The 23,195-nt window shown below is 39.7% G+C and overlaps 2 protein-coding genes across 6 annotated transcripts in view; one reads left to right on the forward strand and one right to left on the reverse strand.

The window, feature by feature from the left end:
- ZSCAN25 (zinc finger and SCAN domain containing 25) overlaps positions 1 to 23,195 on the forward strand; it is a 161,100-nt gene that overhangs the window by 41,746 nt on the left and 96,159 nt on the right. The window contains exon 7 of one of the 4 annotated variants that reach the window (XM_054560222.2): positions 12,805 to 14,599. The exons of the other annotated variants lie outside the window; for them this stretch is intronic. Within the exon in view, the coding sequence (XP_054416197.1) occupies positions 12,805 to 12,839 (35 nt within the window). The 3' untranslated portion in view covers positions 12,840 to 14,599. Of the gene's footprint in view, positions 1 to 12,804; positions 14,600 to 23,195 lie in introns of those variants that run through there. 4 annotated transcript variants of the gene reach the window in all.
- Positions 1 to 23,195, reverse strand: part of LOC100434899 (cytochrome P450 3A5) — a 37,853-nt gene that overhangs the window by 10,141 nt on the left and 4,517 nt on the right. The window contains exons 3-10 of one of the 2 annotated variants that reach the window (XM_002817729.5): positions 22,178 to 22,230; positions 14,637 to 14,736; positions 9,019 to 9,132; positions 8,668 to 8,756; positions 7,232 to 7,380; positions 6,034 to 6,161; positions 4,873 to 4,939; positions 2,554 to 2,714 (exon numbers count right to left, since the gene is read on the reverse strand). In XM_002817729.5, the coding sequence (XP_002817775.1) occupies positions 2,554 to 2,714; positions 4,873 to 4,939; positions 6,034 to 6,161; positions 7,232 to 7,380; positions 8,668 to 8,756; positions 9,019 to 9,132; positions 14,637 to 14,736; positions 22,178 to 22,230 (861 nt within the window). Of the gene's footprint in view, positions 1 to 2,553; positions 2,715 to 4,872; positions 4,940 to 6,033; positions 6,162 to 7,231; positions 7,381 to 8,667; positions 8,757 to 9,018; positions 9,133 to 13,834; positions 13,940 to 14,636; positions 14,737 to 22,177; positions 22,231 to 23,195 lie in introns of those variants that run through there. The other variant, XM_009242592.3, reaches the window with a different exon arrangement.

Genomic DNA, 23,195 nt, shown 5'->3' on the forward strand with positions numbered 1-23,195 from the left:
CATCCCTTTATTTTGAGCCTATGTGTGTCTTTGCACATGAGATGGGTTTCCTGAATACAGCACACCGATGGGTGTTGACTGTTTATCCAATTTGCCAGTCTGTGTCTTTTAATTGGAGCATTTAGCCCATTTACATTTAAGGTTAATATTGTTGTGTGTGGATTTGATCCTGTCATTATGATGTTAGCTGGTTATTTTGCTCGTTAGTTGATGCAGTTTCTCCCTAGCCTTGATGGTCTTTAAAATTTGGCATGTTTTTGCCATGGCTGGTACCAGTTGTTCCTTTCCATGTTTAGTGCTTCCTTCAGGAGCTCTTTTAGGGCAGGCCTGGTGGTGACAAAATCTCTCAGCATTTGCTTGTCTGTAAAGTATTTTATTTCTCCTTCACTTATGAAGCTTAGTTTGGCTGGATATGAAATTCTGGATTGAAAATTCTTTTCTTTAAGAATGTTGAATATTGGCCCCCACTCTCTTCTGGCTTGTAGAGTTTCTGCCGAGAGATCCGCTGTTAGTCTGATGGGTTTGTGTTTGTGGGTAACCCGACCTTTCTCTCTGGCTGCCCTTAACATTTTTTCCTTCATTTCAACTTTGGTGAATCTGACAATTATGTGTCTTGGAGTTGCTCTTCTCGACGAGTATCTTTGTGGTGTTCTCTGTATTTCCTGAATTTGAATGTTGGCCTTCCTTGCTAGATTGGGGAAGTTCTCCTGGATAATATCCTGCAGAGTGTTTTCCAACTTGGTTCCATTCTCCCCGTCACTGTCAGGTACACCAATCAGATGTAGATTTGGTCTTTTCACATAGTCCCATATTTGTTGGAGGCTTTGTTCCTTTCTTTTTATTCTTTTTCCTGTAAACTTGTCTTCTCACTTCATTTCATTCATTTGATCTTCCATCACTGATACCGTTTCTTCCAGTTGATTGAATTGGCTACTGAGGCTTGTGCATTCATCACGTAGTTCTCGTGCCATGGTCTTCAGCTCCATCAGGTCCTTTAAGGACTTCTCTGCATTGGTTATTCTAGTTAACCATTCGTCTAATCTTTTTTCAAGGTTTTTAACTTCTTTGCCATGGGTTCGAACTTCCTCCTTTAGCTCGGAGTAGTTTGATCGTCTGAAGCCTTCTTCTCTCAACTTGTCAAAGTCATTCTCCATCCAGCTTTGTTCTGTTGCTGGTGAGGAGCTGCGTTGCTTTGGAGGAGGAGAGGCGCTCTGATTTTTAGATTTTTCAGTTTTTCTGCTCTGTTTTTTCCCCATCTTTGTGGTTTTATCTACCTTTGGTCTTTGATGATGGTGATGTACAGATGGCGTTTTGGTGTGGATGTCCTTTCTGTTTTGTTAGTTTTCCTTCTAACAGTCAGGACCCTCAGCTGCAGGTCTGTTGCAGTTTGTCGGAGGTCCACTCCAGACCCTGTTTGCCTGGGTATCAGGAGCGGAGGCTGCAGAACAGCGGATATTGGTGAACGGCAAATGTTGCTGCCTGATCATTCCTCTGGAAGTTTTGTCTCAGAGGAGTAGCCGGCCATGTGAGGTGTCAGTCTGCCCCTACTGGGGGATGCCTCCCAGTTAGGCTACTTGGGGGTCAGGGACCCACTTGAGGAGGCAGTCTGTCCGTTCTCAGATCTCAAGCTGTGTGCTGGGAGAACCACTGCTCTCTTCAAAGCTGTCAGACAGGGACATTTAAGTCTGCAGAGGTTTCTGCTGCCTTTTGTTTAGCTATGCTCTGCCCCCAGAGGTGGAGTCTACAGAGGCAGGCAGACCTCCTTAAGCTGCGGTGGGCTCCACCCAGTTTGAGCTTCCTGGCCACTTTGTTTACCTACTCAAGCCTTAGCAATGGCGGGCGCCCCTCCCCCAGCCTCACTGCCACCTTGCAGTTTGATCTCAGACTACTGTGCTAGCAATGAGCGAGGCTCCATGGGCGTAGGACCCTCCGAGCCAGGCGCGGGATATAATCTCCTGGTGTGCCGTTTGCTAAGACTATCAGAAAAGCGCAGTATTAGGGTGGGAGTGACCCGATTTTCCAAATGCTGTCTGTCACCCCTAGGAAAGGGAATTCCCTGACCCCTTGCGCTTCCCAGGTGAGGTGATGCCTTGCCCTGCTTCAGCTCAGGCTCGGTGCACTGCACCCACTGTCCTGCATCCACTCTCCAACAGTCCCCATTGAGATGCACCCAGTACCTCAGTCGGAAATGCAGAAATCATTCGTCTTCTGTGTTGCTCACGCTGGGAGCTGTAGACTGGAGCTGTTCCTATTTGGCCATCTTGGCGCCACACTCTTTTTTTTTTTTTTTTTTTTTTTCAACTTAGCATTATTGTGGTAACAGAAAGCAGATGAACCAGGGCCAGCAATATTGTACAAAGATCTTATGCTTCTGCCAGTAACAACCATTCTCTATGTTTCTCCCTTTGTTTTTCTCCTCAGAGGCTTCCTACATTTTGTCAGTGAAAGAATCAGTGATTATGCTTTTTATAAAAATTCTCCTGGGGAGTGGTGAGGAGGCATTTTTGCTAAGGCTTCACCTCTTCCCTTCATCTCCAGGGGTCATCCCCTCACCTTATTGGGCAAAACTGCATCAATCTCCTTTTGCAGTTTCTGCTGGACATCAGGGTGAGTGGCCAGTTCATATAAAGTGAAGGAAAGAACACTGCTGGTGGTTTCATAGCCAGCAAAAATGAAGATTATTGACTGGGCCGCGAGCTCCAGATCAGACAGAGCTGAAAGGAGAGGAAAGACATTTTAGGTAAATCAGGTCAACGTACAACATCACAGCTTAAATGAAATCTAAGTGAAGCTCTCCAATCCCAAGAAGAAAAAATGGAAAAGCAATTCAGAGTCACACTGGGAGTGGTTTTCATTCTGATATGTATCTTACACGGGGCCAGGATGACGCAAAATCATTTTAATCCAGGTTTTCCCAAGGTCTACATGATTGTGGGCCGTACACTCCTCATCATGGCATCCCAGCACCAGCACTGCTGTAATTTCCAAAGAGAGCATTTCTGTCTTACATACTCAGTGTTATGGGTGTGTGCCTTGAATGATCCTAAAAGTACTTTATCTGTAAGTAAATATGGGGTAGGCTTTTCCCCAAGAAAAATTTGATTTTCTACAATGGAGCTTGACAAACTTTGAGAGAATTCCAATATAGCTTGACAAACTTTGAGAGAATTTGCAATATTTAGGACCTTTTCTCTATATATGTATGAGGGAACTTAAAGGACCAATACTGAGCTACAGATCACCTCTTGCTACTCAAAGTGTGTTTCATGGACCAGCAGCACCAGCTGCATCTGGGAGCTTATTAGAAATGCAGAATCTCAAACCCCACCATCGAACTACTGAATCAAGATCCAAACTTGCAGGAGATATGGTGATTTGTGTGCACAACCTCACTTAAGCAGCATGGATTACATCTTTGACAGGCATCAGGCAATACAGGATCTAGGGTACAGTTCTCAGAATGGACTATCTCAGGATGTACAAGACAGCAGAGATAGACAAAAAGCCAGAAGCGTGGTGATTGACTGTAGTCTGATGAATGGCATTAAAATAGCAGAAGTTCTTATGATTACAGGTTGGCCTCCCTCTTGATTTTTCTCCTGAGAGAAGCTCACGATGGTCCATCACTAGTCTGTTTGGTCAGGACTGGATTAGGACCTTTAGAGACCTGGAGCACAGAAATAAATATGGTGCCTGCAGCAATCATGTAACTCACAACCAAACACAATATAAAATGGTGTGAGAAAGGTCTATAGAGTTCTGATTTATCAGTGAATATTTCTGTACGCTGCTGTGGGTAGATTCAACCATCCAATTATTTTATTCAGTTACATTGAACCCCATTATACTGAGTTGAAATTGAACTGTAATTTTAAAGTTAGGAGCTCTGCTGTCCAATCTGGTAGCCACTATCCACATGTGGCTATTTAAATTGAAATTTTATTCAATTAAAATTAAATGCTCTTAAAAATTGTTCTTCAGTGGCATTGGCCACATGTCCAGTACTCAATAACCATATGTGTCTAGTGATTTCTATATGAAACAGTGAAATGATAGACTATTTTCTTTATCACAGCAAGTTTTATTGAGATAGATAGATGATTAGTTGATAAATTATAGACAGATAGATGATTGACAGATAGATAGACAAACGGAAGTAGATGTAGACATGGACATGTTTAAAGTGGTATACTGGAGTCTGCTGAGTCCTGCTCTCTAGAACCAATTGTTAAATATTCAAAAATTTTGTGAGATGGCTGCCAAATCTTGGTAGCTTGAAATTGACCATGGTTATCATTTTGCCACTGTCTTAGTAATAATGGTTTTGGTCAAAACCATCCATGGGTCATAAAACTAATAGATAAAAGATTGAAGATTGAAGTAGATTTACATGGTATCAGAGGTATCCCCCGTTAGTTACTTATCCATTTCAAAGGGAAAAATAAAACTTTGTAGTAGATTAACCTTGTGAACACACTTTCATCAAGTACTGCCAGTTAAAATCACCCTTACTGGGATAGTGCGCCTCCTGATCGGTATGTTTGATGTAAATTTCCAAGTAGAGGTTCTCACTTGGTGGATCTGGAGGAGGCTGAGAACTGGCATTTGATCTCATGTGGGTGATCCACAAACCACTGACTGTCCTCCAAGCATTCTAGGTTTGCTTAGGGTTGCCCTTTCAGCCTGGAACATGGCTATACCTGTGGGCTTCTGGAAAGTGCCTCCAGCTACCATTTATAACATCTAAATGTGTGGTGTTCTGCTATGTAGCAAAAATTCTCATCTTCCTGGAATACTTCCTGCTCATTTTCAGAACAAGGCCCTCCCTCTTAGTGTCCCTGCCAGTAGCCCTCAGAAGCACTCCTTGGTTACCTTTGTGGGACTCAGTTTCTTTCGAATTCTGGGAGTCAATCATCAGCTGAAGGAAATCCAGTCGGTGCTAGAAGCAAAAGGAGAGATTTCTTTGGCAGAAAGTGACTCATGAAGTCAGAAGTAAATCAAAAGTGCCGTCCTCAACCTCTGTTCTTGACTTCCCTCCCTCAACCTCCCTATGGCTTCTTGAAGACCAGAAGTCTGACGGGTGTTGCCTGAGTCACCAGTGAACAAAAACATTCATCTAAATCCTTGGAAAGCAGGATGTTTTCCTGAAACAAATCTAGCTATCATGTCCAATTGCTTTTTGGCCTTTGCCCTCCCTGTTCCTCATCATCTCTGTCCTTTGGATACAGCTTTCTGGCCAAAGAGTTGCCAGTTCTATCTCTGGTCATAACTGCTTACCCAGGAAGAAGTACTGGATCTTTTATTCTTCTACCTTTTTCTTCAGCAGTGTCCATATAGATTAATCTCCTGACATTTCCAGAACTCATCAGCAGCTTTTTTGGGGGAGCATTTTCAAATACTCCAACATTCTCAAACTCTATATAATCTTCAGTGACAGCTGGGTTACCTGGTCCTGTCTCCCTGACCTGCAGACATCCTTCGGCTGGCCTCTAGGGCTCATGAAGGCAAAGCTGAGTTAGCCAGCCTTGCAACCTCAATTCTCAGAGAAGACCTCTGTTCACTCCAGGCTGTGAAGCACTCACATTTACCACACACTACATGTCAGCAGTCGGCAGGTAGCCTCAGGACCTTTCATTGCAGAATATGTAAAATAAGGGTCTTGGACTTAAAATGATTCTTTACCAATCTGTGATATGAGGAAGGCACAATACCAGTAAAATATATTTTCAAACAGGAAACTTTATCCTTTGACAATTTATTGAAGGGAAGAGAAGTGGTAAAATTTTATCTCAGTACTGTTTATATCATGACATACTAATTGTTGTGCCTGATATCAAGTTTTAAATGCTATCTCTGTGACTCATTCTCATCTCCTTCCCCAATCTCCTTTATTTCTACCAAATGACTTCTCTTGTTCTAAACATAAGTTCTCCGTCTTTATTTTTAAAAATACAGATACATGCTCTATCATGTGTATAAAATCTAAATTTATCAAAAACTAAACATTGTCATTTAACCACCATCAGATTTTACCTTTTGTTTGTCGTTGAGGCGACTTTTCTTCATTCTGTTTACAGATTTATTTAAAAAATTTATGGTATCTTTTGGAAACAGGGAGACGTTTAATGCTTCAAAAACTGGGGTAAGGAATGGAAAGAGTACTGTGGGAAAAACAAAACAAACAAAAGGAAATCATAGTGAAAATGCAAACTTTACCTGGAGCAATTATAATTTTTTCTACCAGTAATAAGAATAAGAACATCATGATTCTCAACTGGAACCCATTCCTTTTATCATGTTTGCCCTTCTTTCAGGCCGGCAACTGAGCAAAGGCAGGTCTATACATAGGAAACACCACTAAGCAGTGAGATCAATGGCAGCTGCTGCGTCTTTGGAGTGACCAAAGGAATAGAATTAAATTCCCTGACCTCTTAGCCTTTATCTATTGGACTAGAGTTTTTGGATTAATGTAGACCATAATCTGCTGCTTAACTTAATCATGCTGTTCAGGAAATGATAGTCAAGATAGAAATAACACAGCATATATACATCAACTTCCATGGAATAAAACTAGAAATCAATAAGGGAAAGAAATTTGGGAAACTCATACATTTGTGGAAGTTAAACAATACAGTTTTAAGTGACCAGTGAGTCAAAGCAGAAATCAAAAGGGCAACAAGAAATTGTTTTGAGATGAACAAAAAGAAGACATGATATACCAAAACATAGGATTTAGCCAAACCAGTGCTCAGAGGGAAATTTATAGCTGTAATGTCTAAATTTAAAAGAAGAAAATATCTCAAATTGATAATAACCATTTACACCACAAAACGCTAAAAGAAGAGCAAATGAAACCTAAAGCCAGCAAAAGAAAGAAAATAACAAAGACTAAAATAAACTCATGAAACAGAGAATAAAAAACAACAGAGAAAAATCAATGATATTATTTCTATGAAGTGTCCAGAATAGGCAAATCTATAGAGGCAGAAAGTTGATTATTAGGTGCTTAGGGCAATGGGGTTTGTGTTGGGGAGTTGATAGCTAAAGTGTATGAGGGCTCTTGATCGACAAAAACATTTTGGTTTACAATAGTAATGGTCATACATATTTTTGATTATCTTATAAACAATGGAATTGTACATTTTAAGTGGATGAATTATATGATATGTGAATTATATGTCAAGAAAGCAGTTATTTTTAAAAAGAGAGAAAGAAATAATAGTCCACATACTTATTGAGAGAAATAATGGATCTAAGAAACTAAATTTTAGGAACTTCTTAGTGCTTTCCACAAAGGGGTCTTGTGGATTGTTGAGAGAGTCGATGTTCACTCCAAATGATGTGCCAGTGATCACATCCATGCTGTAGGCCCCAAAGATGCTGAGTGGAGAAAGATATGGAAAATTAAAATGAGCACCTCTTACCATCCTTCCACTATACATGCAGCAGTTAACCCACATGTCCAGTCAAGACAGATAAAGAGCCACAGATTTTCAGAACTATCTGCTGAATCATCTCCCATCTACTCCCTCAGAAGGTGGTTATCCAGTACCAGTGATACAGCTGGCCCTACGCTGGGGGTGATGGAGACACCAAGCTGAGTTAGACTCACCTCTGAGGTCAAGGAGCCCAGTCATAGGAAGACACAGACCCATTATCAGACAACTACAGTAGCATGTGTTGAGTGTGGATGATATAAGATGTGTAAGCTCTGTGCTTCAGCAGAACAAGAGTAGAATAATTAACTCTTCCTAGTGGATTCAAGAAAGGTGGCGTTGTCTGACTACAGACTCTATGCCCAGAGCCAATTCCTCTTCAGCACTTTACAAAACAGTAACACCCTGTTCTGAGTTCCTAGAAATATCATCCTTTATTCTCTTCACTGCCTGCTAGTGCTCTGGAAAACCCCACTATCCCCAGCTCCTCTGACCTGAAGTTGCCCTGAGAGCACAGTCATTTTTGTAAGATGTGACAATCAAGAATGTTCTGGTTAAAACAAATAGATCTCTCCAACATTGATTTGGAGAATCCTATAGCTGAGTGACCACATGTCCCAAGTCTGAACAGGACAGGCTCAGATTACACCTGTCGTTCCTGCATAATTGAAGCACATACCAGTGTAGACAGCAAATAATAGGCTTGCTGTAAACATAGCATTTCTAGCACCCTTTCTTTTTTGAGATTGGAGGAAAAGGAAGTAGTGGGAAGGTTTAATAGTTCATAGTTTGCTGATATTCTCAGAAAAACCATGAAGGGATTGAAATTGTTCCAAGTTCCCCATTGTAACTTTCCCATCCTACCCAATGCAAGGCAACAAGTACCAAATGCTTGCGTACCCACAGTTCCATATCCACTACACTCAAAACCTTGATACGATCATGTTTTTTTAATTTCTAAAGTATGTATTTAATCTCCCAGAATATTTATGGTGACAAGTTAACAGATAAGTAAATCCTGGCTCCTGTGTACATGAGAGAAGGCCCTTTTCCCTTGCTGACTTGCCTCCTCATGGGAGCCACTCCCTCTTAGGTGGCTCTTTGGAGTTGCAGCAGCGCCCTGCTTTTATCTGGTCACTGGAGTAACCCAACAGTGCGACTATCGACTCCATGGCAGGCAACTGGAAGGGCTCATGACAGCTCAGAACCCCATGGCTGTGCTCCTACTTACTCTTTCAAGGTGACAGGCTTGCCTTTCTCTGCTTCCCGCCTCAAGTTTCTCACCAATACATCTCCATACTGGGCAATGATGGGGAACATCTAAGCACAAAACAGATCACTACCTGTAGTTAAATGTGCAGACTCAAGTCCCAAAGGACATGGCTTTCTCCAGCATGGAGCAGTAAGTGACATTTTTGTAATGAATTTTGTGATGTCTTTTCTGTACATAAAGATAAAAGACCATTTTTAGAAAGCTTGAACTCAGTGGACCACCCCTTGGAAACGGACTGTGATCTTACTTTCTACCTGTCCCCAGATTCATTCTTTACATTTCTAATTAGAACTCATCTTATTTTCATACCTCCTTGAGTTTTCCGCTGGTGAAGGTTGGAGACAGCAATGACCGTATTCTCTTCCATTCTTCATCCTCAGCTAAAGAGATGGCACTTTTCATAAATCCCACTGGGCCTAAAGACTAGAGTTCAAGCAGAAACATTTTGTCTCACATTAGTTGTGGTGATCTTCATGGTTGCACAAAATATATTGAAGAGCCATCCTTATTTAACAAATATTTATTGACTGTATATGATATTATGGCAAGCCATATTCAAGATGCTCAATAGAGATCCTAGATGCCTAGCCTCTTCTGAGTATATGTGGGGCAGGGGTGGGAGTGGGGAGACTCAGCCATCTGGTGTGGTCTCCTGCCTCCATATCTCAGTCTCCTTTTAATTGCAAATGCTCCACGTGGTAGGGAACTGTTCTTCCAGTGGAATAGACAGGAACAAGACCTAGCCCTTCCCCAGGAGTGTGCAGAGTAGAAAAGGATTGGTGACAGATGGGCAGACTGTATGTTGCCTCAGACCAGCTCTGTCTTTAATACACCTACAGCATGGGCAACTTGAAAAAGGTATGCCATGATGTGGTGATTTTTTTAGAGAAGTAGGTAATACTTAAAGACTAGAAACCTGTTTTGAAGGAATAATGCAGTTTCCTTGAAAATACTTTTCTCTTAATTTTTTATTCCATAAATACAAGGAAAAAGAAAGGGATAATTATTTTTCCCAACTTGGGGCTGGACTATCAAGCCAGCATGCTTGGAACTTTCTCTTATCTTCCACAACTATGTTTTGTTTTAAAATATGTACTTCTAGCTGTCATGATAAAATCTCAATAAACTAGGAAGAGAGAGACAGTTCCTTCACTTGATAAAGACAATCTATAAAAAAATCATTCAGTTAAATCACATGTAGTGATGAAGGACTGAATGGTTTTTCCAAGATCAAGAGGAATTAAAAAATGCCCACTCTCAACATTCTTACTAAAGAGTATACCTGATGTCTTAATACACTAGACAAGAAAAAGAAATAAAAGGCATACAGATTGGAAAGGAAATAATAGAATTGTCTCTATTTTCAGGTGGCATAATTGTCAATGTATAAAATGTCAAGGAATATACAAAAAAATTTCTAGAACGAATAGGTAAGTTCTGCAAGGCTATAGGATACAAGATCAACACACAAAATTATTCACATTCTATGTAACAACAATCAATATCTGAAAATATAAGAAAAACGATATCATTTACAGTTACTCCAACAAAAATGAAATATTTCTGGTGTAAATCTAACAAAAGATGTACAGGACCTCTATGCTGAAAACTATAAAATGTTGAGGAAAGAAATAAAAGCTAAAGAAATGGAGAGGCATACTATATTCACGGAATGAAAGGCCGAACATAATAAAGATACAGATTATACCCAAATTGTTCTATTGGTTTAATTCAAGCTTGTCCAACTTGTGGCCTGCAGGCCTCATGCAGTCCAGGATGGCTTTGAATGTAGCCCAATACAAATTTGGAAACTTTCTTAAAACATTTTGAGTTTTTTTGCAATTTTTTTCTTCTGTAATTTTGTAATTTGACTATGTGATTCTTAAGTGTGAACTTTGTAGATGACAATGGACTGGAAAGGGATAATCAGAGTATGTCACATCCACAAATAATGGACTAGTATCCATAATTTGCATTATAATTGCAAACAGTTCAGCCAGAAGAAATGAAAAGCCATTAAAATTAACTAACAAAATAAAGAGCGAGAGGACGCTATTGCAATGCCACATGAAGTGATTTGTGACAAAGAATTCAAGTGTGTATTCTGGACAAGGCAGAGTGCTGCTGTACACCGGACAGTCTTGCCATTTGTACGCATGTGTGGCTTCAGTTTTATGGTGGTGTGCGACTTCCAGTGTGTTATCTTCTAATCACGGACAGTTGAATTGACACTATTGGATATTAGGTGTGTTTGTGGTGACTTGGCAAGTAAAACACAGCGATTATCAATAATATTTCAATCTACCTTTGTAAATGATAGGTGTTTAATATTATTTGGAAGACATGTAAGTATTCTTATTTGATTATTAAACCTTGCTTTCGGTTCTATCTTCCTATCTGTTAATTTCCATAATAAAAGTAAATATAGTTGCCTATCTATTATAATGCTTTTAATTCCGGAATGGCTTCCGCAATGTCTTAAAAAGAAAACCCTAAAAAAGAAAAATTATGGATGAAGGAAGATTGTTCAATGAAAAGGGGACAAATATCTTTTTCTTGTTGAGGCAAATAGCAAAGCACTCTGCTTAATTTCTACGGAATTTGTGCCAGTTTTCAAAGACTACAATTTGAAGAGGCATTATATGCAAAAACATGCTGACAAATTTGGTGTGTATGTGTTGTAAGGACAAAATAGCAGAACTGAAAGAAAGTCTGTCTTTTCAACAAAAAAGATTTTTTAAAAAGTTACAACTCAAACGAACTCTATCGTAAGGTAAAAGCTAGTTATGTGGTAGCAAATTTAATAGCAAAAAAATCAAAACAATTTACTGATGGTGAGTTTATTAAGCAATGTCTGGAAGATGTGGTAGATATTATTTGCCTTGCGAAACTGATATTTCTAAAATCAGTTTATCTCAGCAGACTATAGCCAGGAGAATTGGAGAAATTGGGAAATCTATTGAAAGATGTTTGGAGAGTAAAACTGCTAATTTAAAATTTTATGCTTTGGTGATGGATGAAGACAGTGACACTACAGATATGGCACAACTTGCTATTTTTATTAGAGGTATTGATGATGAATATAATGTCACTAAAGAAATAGAAATGTCACCATGCCATTAAAAGACACAACTAAGTCAAGAAGTTTATATGAAGCAGTAAAAAATATGTTAAAGCAATTTTCTTTGTCCATTGTAAACATATGTGATATAGCTACAGATGGTGCCCTGGCAATGGTAGGTAAAAGAGAGGAAATCGTACAATTAATAGATGATGCAACTGCCGCACAAAACTCACGTTTGATGAAGTATTATTGCATAATACATCAAGAAAATCCATGTGCACAAGCTTTAAAAGTACATAATGTCATGCAAATTGTCATCAAGCCTGTAAATTTCACAAGGGCCCAGGGATTGAATCATCGCTAGTTTCAGGAATTCCTTAAAAGTATGGATGCTGACTCTAGCAAGTCATTCACTTTTTAGAAGTGAGATGGTTAAGTCAAGGCAAAATGTAAAGATTTTATGCTTTGTGATGTGAAATCAAGCCGTTTATGGTATCAAACAAAATTTGTGCCAGAACTTGACAATGAAAACTGGCTGACAGATTTAGCATTTTTAGTGGGTTTGACGGCCTATTTAAGTGAGTTAAACCTGTGTCTTCAAGGTGAAAACCAACTTAACAATACAATGTTTCAAACCATAACAGCATTCCATATGAAACTGAAATTATGGCAAGCTCAAATTAAGGCAAACAATTTTATGCATTTCGATATGTTGGCTAAACATGGTCCTGTGAACAGCCAAAAATACACAGCCTTGCTTTTCAATTTGATACAGGAATTTGAAAACAGGTATTTCAAGATTTCTGAAAAAATCATCAATATTTTGGTAAATTTGCAACTCCATTTTCAGTCGACATACATATGTTACCTGGCAATTTTCAAATGGAATGCCTACAGCTGCAATCTGATGTTCAACTTAAAGAAAAATTTGATTATGCTTCTTTACTGGACTTTTGTAAGACCTGTCTTCCCAATGACAAATATCCCTTGCTTCACAATCACACCTTGTTCATGTCATTGCTTTTTGGCAGCACTTACATTTGTGAGCTACTATTTTCAAGGATGAAGAACACGAAGAGTAAAATTAGAACCAAAATATCTGATGAGCACCTTGAGAACTCACTGAGAATTGCAACTACTTCCATCAAGCCAGATAATGATGCATTAGTTTCTCAAAAACAATGTCAAGTACCCCACTAGTTTTATGTTGTTCTCTTTTCTTTTATAATAAAAAATATCAAAAAAGTAGTGAAGTTTAGCTAGATATGTACATTTTCTGTATCAGTGATTGCAAACTTGGGACCTGTTCAACGATTTGAAAGACTCTCTGAATGGGGCAGTGCATAATTAGGATTATTATGCAAGGACATTTTTGCTTATCTGTGGTGGTAGATATATAATGAAAACTATACACAGACCATTTGTGTGTGTGTGTGTGTTAGTGTATTTTATGTGTGGCCCAAGACACTTCTTCTTCCACTGTGGCCCAGGGAAGCCAAAAGATTGAACACCTCTGCTTTAATTTAATTCTTATCAAAATTATGGCAGGTTTGTTTGTAGACACTTTACAAGCTTATTCTGAATTTTTATGGAAAGGCAAGGGACAAGAAAAGCTAAAACTATTCTGAAAATATAAATCAATAAAGTGGAAAGAATTGCCCTATATGATGTTAAGAGTTACTGTACAGCTACTAGAGTCACCACAGTGTGGTATTGGTGGAGGAGTAAACAATAAGAAATAGATTCACAAAATATACTCAGCTGAGTTATGACAATATGCCCACCTTTCCAAAATGGTGTTGGAACATTTGGACCGTCATAGTCCACAGAAAATGAACCTTGATGTAAATCTCATAACTTATGCAAATATTAACACAAAATGGGTAATAGAGTTACATTTTGTAAAGTGTTAAAACTGTATAACTCTTAGAAAAAGCAATGTAGGAAGGAGGGCTAAGCAAAGGATTTTCAGACTTGACACCAAGAGAACAACCCATAAAAGGAAATATTAATACATTGGCCTCCTCAAATAAATAAAAGTTTGCTCTGATGTAGAACCTGTCAGAGAAAAAGACAAACTCCATGTTGTGACTGCAGGATAGCAGGAGGGAGCCACATGGTGACGGAATGGGTCTGCATCTTGATGGTGCTGGTTGTTGCACAAATCTATGAATGTGAAAAATTTCTTAGAACTACACACACACATAAACACACACAAACAAGGGCATGTAAAACTGGTGAAATCTGAAAAGCTCTGTAAACTATATCAAAGTCAATTTCCTGTACTATAGTATTAGGTTTGGTGCAAAAGTTATTGCAGTTTGCCATTTTTTTTTTTTTTTTTTTTTTTTTTGAGATGGAGTCTCATTCTGTTGCCCAGACTGGAGTATAATGGCGTGATCTCGGCTCACTGCAACCTCCACCTCCCAGGTTCAAGCAATTCTCCTGTCTCAGACTACTGAGTAGCTGGGACTACAGGCACGTGCCACCACACCCAGCTAATTTTTGTATTTTTAGTAGAGATGGGGTTTCACCATATTGGTCAGGCTGGTCTCAAACTCCTGACCTCGTGATGCACCCACCTCAGCCTTCCAAAGTGCTGGGATTACAGGCATGAGCCACTGTCCCTGGCCTGCAGTTTGCCATTTTAACTTTTGCGCCAACCTAATAATATGAATATACTAGATACATATTGCAATATACAAGATTGCAAGATGTTACCATTGTGGGACACAGGATGAAGAATACATGGAACCTTCCTGTACATTTTTTAGGTAACTTTCTCTGAATATATGTTTTTTTCAAAATAAAAATTTAATCAATTGATCAATCGTTATTTAAATTTCGAAAAATGGATGCTTACCCTTCGATTTGTGAAGACAGAATAACATTCTTTCACTAGCACTGTTTTGATCATGTCGGGATCTGTGATGGCCAGCACAGGGAGTTGACCATCATACGTTCTGTGTGGGGACAAAGGAGCTGATTAAACTTCAGTAGCCCAGTTCTGCAGCTGGAGCCAGGAGCCACACCCAGGAAGCCAGACTTTGATCCTGATGTTATGTAATCCATACCCCTAGTTGTACAACACACAGCAACCTTAGGTTCTAGTTCATTAGGGTGTGACACACAGCAAGAGTCTGACACAGGAGCCACCCAAGTCTTCATATGCTGAAGGGTAATGTGGTCCAAACAGGGAAGAGACATTGAAAGACAAAAGAGCTCTTTAAAGAGATTATTGTTAGGAAATGTCCCTGTCTGACAGCTTTGAGGAAAGCAGTGGTTCTCCCAGCACACAGCTGGAGATCTGAGAATGGGCAGACTGCCTCCTCAAGTGGGTCCCTGACCCCTGACCCCCGAGCAGCCTAACTGGGAGGCACCCCCCAGTAGGGGCAGACTGACACCTCACACGGCCGGGTACTCCTCTGAGACAAAACTTCCAGAGGAATGATCAGACAGCAGCATTCGCAGCTCACGAAAATCCGCGGTTCTGCAGACACCGCTGCTGATACCCAGGCAAACAGGGTCTGGAGTTGACCTCTAGCAAACTCCAACAGACCTGCAGCTGAGGGTCCTGTCTGTTAGAAGGAAAACTAACAAACAGAAAGGACATCCACACCAAAAACCCATCTGTACAACATCATCATCAAAGACCAAAAGTAGTCAAAACCACAAAGATGGGGAAAAAACAGAGCAGAAAAACTGGAAACTCTAAAAATCAGAGCTCCTCTCCTCCTCCAAAGGAACGCAGTTCCTCACAAGCAACGGAACAAAGCTGGACGGAAAATGACTTTGACGAGTTGAGAGAAGAAGGCTTCAGACGATCAAACTACTCCGAGCTACAGGAGGAAATTCAAACCAAAGGCAGAGAAGTTGAAAACTTTGAGAAAACTTTAGACGAATGTATAACTAGAATAACCACTATAGAGAAGTGCTTAAAGGAGCTGATGGAGCTGAAAGCCAAGGCTTGAGAACTATGTGAAGAATGCAGAAGCCTCAGGAGCCAATGCAACCAACTGGAAGAAAGGGTATCAGTGATGGAAGATGAAATGAAGTGAGAAGGGAAGTTTACAGAAAAAAGAATAAAAAGAAACAAAGCCTCCAAGAAATATGGGACTATGTGAAAAGACCAAATCTGCATCTGATTGGTGTACCTGAAATTGACAGAGAGAATGGAACCAAGTTGGAAAACACTCTGCAGGATATTATCCAGGAGAACTTCCCCAATCTAGCAAGGCAGGCCAACATTCAGATTCAGGAAATACAGAGAACGCCACAAAGATACTCGTCGAGAAGAGCAACTCCAAGACACATAATTGTCAGATTCACCAAAGTTGAAATGAAGGAAAAAATGTTAAGGGCAGCCAGAGAGAAAGGTCTGGTTACCCACAAACACAAACCCATCAGACTAACAGCGGATCTCTTGGCAGAAACTCTACAAGCCAGAAGAGAGTGGGGGCCAATATTCAACATTCTTAAAGAAAAGAATTTTCAACCCAGAATTTCATATCCAGCCAAACTAAGCTTCATAAGTGAAAGAGAAATAAAATACTTTATGGACAAGGAAATGCTGAGAGATTTTGTCACCACCAGGCCTGCCCTAAAAGAGCTCCTGAAGGAAGCACTAAACATGGAAAGGCACAACCGGTACCAGCCACTGCAAAATCATGCCAAAATGTAAAGACCATCGAGACGAGGAAGAAACTGCATCAACTAATGAGCAAAATAACCAGCTAACATCATAATGACAGGATCAAATTCACACATAACAATATTAACTTTAAACATAAATGGACTAAATGCTCCAAATAAAAGACACAGACTGGCAAATTGGATAAAGAGTCAAGATCCATCAGTGTGCTATATTCAGGAAACCCATCTCACGTGCAGAGACACACATAGGCTCAAAATAAAAGGATGGAGGAAGATCTACCAAGCAAATGGACAACAAAAAAAGGCAGGGGTTGCAATCCTAGTCTCTGATAAAACAGACTTTAAACCAACAAAGATCAAAAGAGACAAAGAAGGCCATTACATAATGGTAAAGGGATCAATTCAACAAGAAGAGCTAACTATCCTAAATATATATGCACCTAATACAGGAGCACCCAGATTCATAAAGCAAGTCCTGAGTGACCTACAAAGACATAGACTCCCACACAATAATAATGGGAGACTTTAACACCCCACTGTCAACATTAGACAGATCAACGGGACAGAAAGTTAACAAGGATACCCAGGAACTGAACTCAGCTCTGCACCAAGCGGACCTAATAGATATCTACAGAACTCTCCACCCCAAATCAACAGAATATACATTTTTTTCAGCACCACACCACACCTATTCCAAAATTCACCACATAGTTGCAAGTAAAGCTCTCCTCAGCAAATGTAAAATAACAGAAATTATAACAAACTGTCTCTCAGACCACAGTGCAATCAAACTAGAACTCAGGATTAAGAAACTCACTCAAAACCACTCAACTACATGGAAACTGAACAACCTGCTCCTGAATGACTACTGGGTACATAACGAAATGAAAGCAGAAATAAAGATGTTCTTTGAAACCAACAAGAACCAAGACACAACGTACCAGAATCTCTGGGACACATTCAAAGCAGTGTGTAGAGGGAAATTTATAGCACTAAATGCCCACAAGAGAAAGTAGGAAAGATCCAAAATTGACACCCTAACATCACAGTTAAAAGAACTAGAAAAGCAAGAGCAAACACATTCAAAAGCCAGCAGAAGGCAAGAAATAACTAAAATCAGAGCAGAACTGAAGGAAATAGAGACAAAAAAAAAAAAAACCCTTCAAAAAATTAATGAATCCAGGAGCTGGTTTTTTGAAAGGATCAACAAAATTGATAGACCGCTAGCAAGACTAATAAAGAAAAAAAGAGAGAAGAATCAAATAGACACAATAAAAAATGGTAAAGGGGATATCACCACCAATCCCACAGAAATACAAACTACCATCAGAGAATACTACAAACACCTCTACACAAATAAACTAGAAAATCTAGAAGAAATGGATAAATTCCTCGACACATACACTCTCCCAAGACTAAATCAGGAAGAAGTTGAATCTCTGAATAGACCAATAACAGGAGCTGAAATTGTGGCAATAATCAATAGCTTACCAACCAAAAAGAGTCCAGGACCAGATGGATTCACAGCCGAATTCTACCAGAGGTACAAGGAGGAACTGGTACCATTCCTTCTGAAACTATTCCAATCAATAGAAAAAGAGGGAATCCTCCCTAACTCATTTTATGAGGCCAGCATCATCCTGATACCAAAGCCGGGCAGAGACACAACCAAAAAAGAGAATTTTAGACCAATATCCCTGATGAACATTGATGCAAAAATCCTCAATAAAATACTGGCAAACTGAATCCAGCAGCACATCAAAAAGCTTATCCACCATGATCAAGTGGGCTTCATCCCTGGGATGCAAGGCTGGTTCAATATATGCAAACCAATAAATGTAATCCAGCATATAAACAGAACCAAAGCCAAAAACCACATGATTATCTCGATAGATGCAGAAAAGGCCTTTGACAAAATTCAACAACCCTTCATGCTAAAAACTCTCAATAAATTAGGTATTGATGGGACATATCTCAAAATAATAAGAGCTATCTATGACAAACCCACAGCCAATATCATACTGAATGGACAAAAACTGGAAGCATTCCCTTTGAAAACTGGCACAAGACAGGGATGCCCTCTCTCACCACTCCTATTCAACATAGTGTTGGAAGTTCTGGCCAGGGCAATTAGGCAGGAGAAGAAAATAAAAGGTATTCAGTTAGGAAAAGAGGAAATCAAATTGTCCCTGTTTGCAGATGACATGATTGTATATCTAGAAAACCCCATCGTCTCAGCCCAAAATCTCCTTAAGCTGATAAGCAACTTCAGCAAAGTCTCAGGATACAAAATCAATGTACAGAAATCACAAGCATTCTTATATACTAACAACAGACAAACAGAGAGCCAAATCATGAGTGAACTCCCATTCACAATTGCTTCAAGGAGAATAAAATACTTAGGAATCCAACTTACAAGGGACGTGAAGGACCTCTTCAAGGAGAACTACAAACCACTGCTGAATGAAATAAAAGAGGATACAAACAAATGGAAGAACATTCCATGCTCATGGGTAGGAAGAATCAATATCATGAAAATGGCCATACTCACCAAGGTAATTTATAGATTCAATGCCATCCCCATCAAGCTACCAATGACTTTCTTCACAGAATTGGAAAAAACTACTTTAAAGTTCATGTGGAACCAAAGAAGAGCCCGCATCACCAAGTCAATCCTAAGCCAAAAGAACAAAGCTGGAGGCGTCACGCTACCTGACTTCAAACTATACTACAAGGCTACAGTAACCAAAACAGCATGGTACTGGTACCAAAACAGAGATATTGATCAATGGAACAGAACAAAGCCCTCAGAAATAACGCCGCATATCTACAACTATCTGATCTTTGACAAACCTGAGAAAAACAACAATGGGGAAGGATTCCCTATTTAATAAATGGTGCTGGGAAAACTGGCTAGCCATATGTAGAAAGCTGAAACTGGATCCCTTCCTTACACCTTATACAAAAATTAATTCAAGATGGATTAAAGACTTAAACGTTAGACCTAAAACCATAAAAACCCTAGAAGAAAACCTAGGCATTACCATTCAGGACATAGGCATGGGCATGGACTTCAAGTCTAAAACACCAAAAGCAATGGCAACAAAAGCCAAAATTGACAAATGGGATCTAATGAAACTAAAGAGCTTCTGCACAGCAAAAGAAACTACCATCAGAGTGAACAGGCAACCTACAAAATGGGAGAAAATTTTTGCAACCTACTCATCTGACAAAGGGCTAATATCCAGAATCTACAATGAACTCAAACAAATTTACAAGAAAAAAACAAACAACCCCATCACAAAGTGGGCGAAGGATATGAATAGACACTTCTCAAAAGAAGACATTTATGCAGCCAAAAAACACATGAAAAAATGCTCATCATCACTGGCCATCAGAGAAATGCAAATCAAAACCACAATGAGATACCATCTCACACCAGTTAGAATGGCGATCATTAAAAAGTCAGGAAACAACAGGTGCTGGAGAGGATATGGAGAAACAGGACCACTTTTACACTGTTGGTGGGACTGTAAACTAGTTCAACCCTTGTGGAAGTCAGTGTGGCGATTCATCAGGGATCTAGAACTAGAAATACCATTTGACCCAGCCATCCCATTACTGGGTATATACCCAAAGGACTATAAATCATGCCACTATAAAGACACATGCCTGTGTATGTTTATTGCGATACTATTCACAATAGCAAAGACTTGGAAGCAACCCAAATGTCCAACAATGATAAACTGGATTAAGAAAATGTGGCACATATACACCAGGGAATACTATGCAGCCATAAAAGATGATGAGTTCATGTCCTCTGTAGGGACATGGATGAAACTGGAAACCATCATTCTCAGTAAACTATCGCAAGGACAAAAAACCAAACACCGCATGTTCTCACTCATAGATGGGAATTGAACAATGAGAACACATGGACACAGGAAGGGGAACATCACACTTTGTGGACTGTTGTGGGGTGGGGCGAGGGGGGAGGGATAGCATTAGGAGATATACCTCATGCTAAATGACGAGTTAATGGGTGCAGCACACCAACATGGCACATGTATACATATGTAACTAACCTGCACATTGTGCACATGTACCCTAAAACTTAAAGTATGATAATAATAATTTTTAAAAAAGTAATTGTAAGAAAAAAAGAGATTATGGCTAGAAATGACAGTAGAGCATTTGTTAAACTGGGTGGTGCATACGTGGGTATCTCCTATGCCATTCTCCTTAATGTTTTATATGTTTAAAATACTTCATTATGAAAAAGAATATTAGGTCAGTGAAAAATTGAAGGCAGGTAAATCATCAAATGCTCACAAGGACTAAATGTTGCAAGGGCAGTTGGTGTCAGGCCCATGGACATCCAGAGCTGTGTCATCTGTCTACTAAGTCATGTTGCCTGTATGGGCCATGCCAGCTCCACAGCACTCCACAGCCAGCACTGTGGATTCTGAGGACTTGAGGAGAGAAGATGAAGAAGTACAAAGAGGCAAAGCTCTCTCCCACTTGCTTCTAGTGAACAAACACACCACTGCACCTCTTCCACTGCTCTCACCAAACCTCTAGCCCCTCTGACAGGGAACAGCTTCTGCAATTGGCTGAGACCACCTTTCAAAATCACAGTCCATCATCCCACCTGGGAATACAATGGTTTAAGAATATTCAGCATCTCTTCTTCAAAGTAAGCAAAATGGTATAAACCAATAAATACTTGTATATCCTTCTATTAAAAAGTTTTGGCTTAAACAAAAAAGCAGAACAAAAAATTCCATACTTGCAGAGAAAGTTTTAAAAAGTGGAGCATAAGTGGTTTCCCAATCTGTTTCTCTATTTTATCTCTCAACCCTTCTTTCAAAAGCACATGTTAAGTTCAGTGTAAATGAAGGGGTTTTGGCTTTTAATTGAAAGTGAATCAATGTGGGAAGGAGATGATGCCATGCATTTATGAGCACATATTAGAAGGGTCTGAGACAATGCATATGATTAAAGAGCACCTAAGGAAGAAAAAAAGAAAAGGGGAATAGGCAGACACTGGACAGAAGGTGATGCTGGGAGTCCCTGGGCCACCAAAGCCTGCAGAAAAGTGGTAACCACAATGCTCCCAGCCTAGTTCAGACTGAAGACCTCAACACCTGGTGACATATGAGATCTTTGATAGGACAAGCCTCGAAAAGTTTTACAATAGCGAGTGTGAACTTTATCAGAACCAAAGTGACGTCACTAATTGTTTTTTAACCCTGACAAATAAATCCCAAGAAGGCTATGAAGAGAGGATTCTCATGCTTGTGTTCCTGGAAACAAAACTATTACAAAAGTTTCTACAACAACCACAACTTTGCATGAAGGCCATTTCAACTTTACACAAAAATATTTCTGCAAGGACACCTGCCCTGCAACTGCCTGTCCAACCTTGGTGTGCCGTCACCCTTGTTATTGATCTTTGTAGCTAACAATAATTATCTCAAAACAGTTATGAGATTCTTCTCATATTTTCCTTGGAGCATCTTTGTCTTGTTTACCTCCCTGAATTTGCACATAGTTTATAATGGCAAGCAGATTCCCATTGCAATATTCTACTCCCAAGTAATTACCCTCTTCTTTCAGAGAACCTCTCTCTGTTTGTATTTAGGTTGACAAGAGCTTCATCCCATGAAGCCCTGGGCAGAGACTATCCTGCAGTGGGGTAACCTCATCACAGCAGCAGGTCTATCCAATGGATGTTTCCAGAATACTCACCCCCACATTTTTCCATACTTTTTATAACATTCTGTGTCAAATTTCCAGAGACCCTGGGAGAAGAAACAAAATACAATTTGATTATTATTTTAAATAGAATGAACCCTACCTCTAATTGGGGCAGAAAACAGTTGCATCCAATGAAATCAGGCCTGCTATCTTTCACTGGCAGTTGAAGGAAGCTATTCAGAGATGTCCTAAGGGAAAGGCAAGAAAACAAAGAATATATTTGAAGTGGGGAATTTAAAGTCACTCTTGAACTTTCTCTAAGTACTGAAGGACTCACCCTTGTCTATGACCAGTAAGTAATTCCTTGTCTTTCTTATGTATTTTTGCTTTTTCTTTTATTCTCTCTAAAGTCTCTTAACCCCCTGAATGATCACCTGCAAGGGCAGGGGTGAAACTGAGGTGAGGAAAAGTGAGGGTCTGCAGGGAATGCATAATTTTTTAATCTCCTCCATCAGTATCCTTTTCATTTATCTCATGTGCTCTCTCTAGAATTCTAGCAGAACTAGAAAGTTAAAGAAACCAGGGACCTCTTTTAGTCTTGCAGATCTAGATAAGTCTAAGGCATGTTGTTGAGTGAGAAAGTGAGTGACTGAATGAGAAAGTAGACTTCGTTCCAGTTTTCTAGCTTAACACAGAAAAGATGGAGAAATGCCACCTCTACACATCACACCGAGCAAATTACAATGCATGCTCTGAGCTTTCACTTCTGAAACGTAAAAACAAAACTTCCTGTTGCTAAGATTCGGCTGTGATGTTTTAACCATGCAAAAGAAGGTCCCAGAAATGTCGATCTACTACAAGAGTTGATCTGGGAAAGATGAAGAAGAAATTACTGCTTTTATCGAGGGTAAAATTGTGTAGAATTCTCAGATAGTAATCAGACAACGGAGGCTTCAGTTGTGAGAGTTAGAATCAGAAACAAGCTTCAGGTACACAGGATAGGAAATCTGGGCTGGAGAGCAGCTTGCTGCTGCTGGCCTTCTGGACATGAGCTTGTGACTTTCCCTCC

The sequence above is a fragment of the Pongo abelii genome, chromosome 6 (genome assembly GCF_028885655.2).
Source record: "Pongo abelii isolate AG06213 chromosome 6, NHGRI_mPonAbe1-v2.0_pri, whole genome shotgun sequence".
Classification (NCBI taxonomy): domain Eukaryota; kingdom Metazoa; phylum Chordata; class Mammalia; order Primates; family Hominidae; genus Pongo; species Pongo abelii.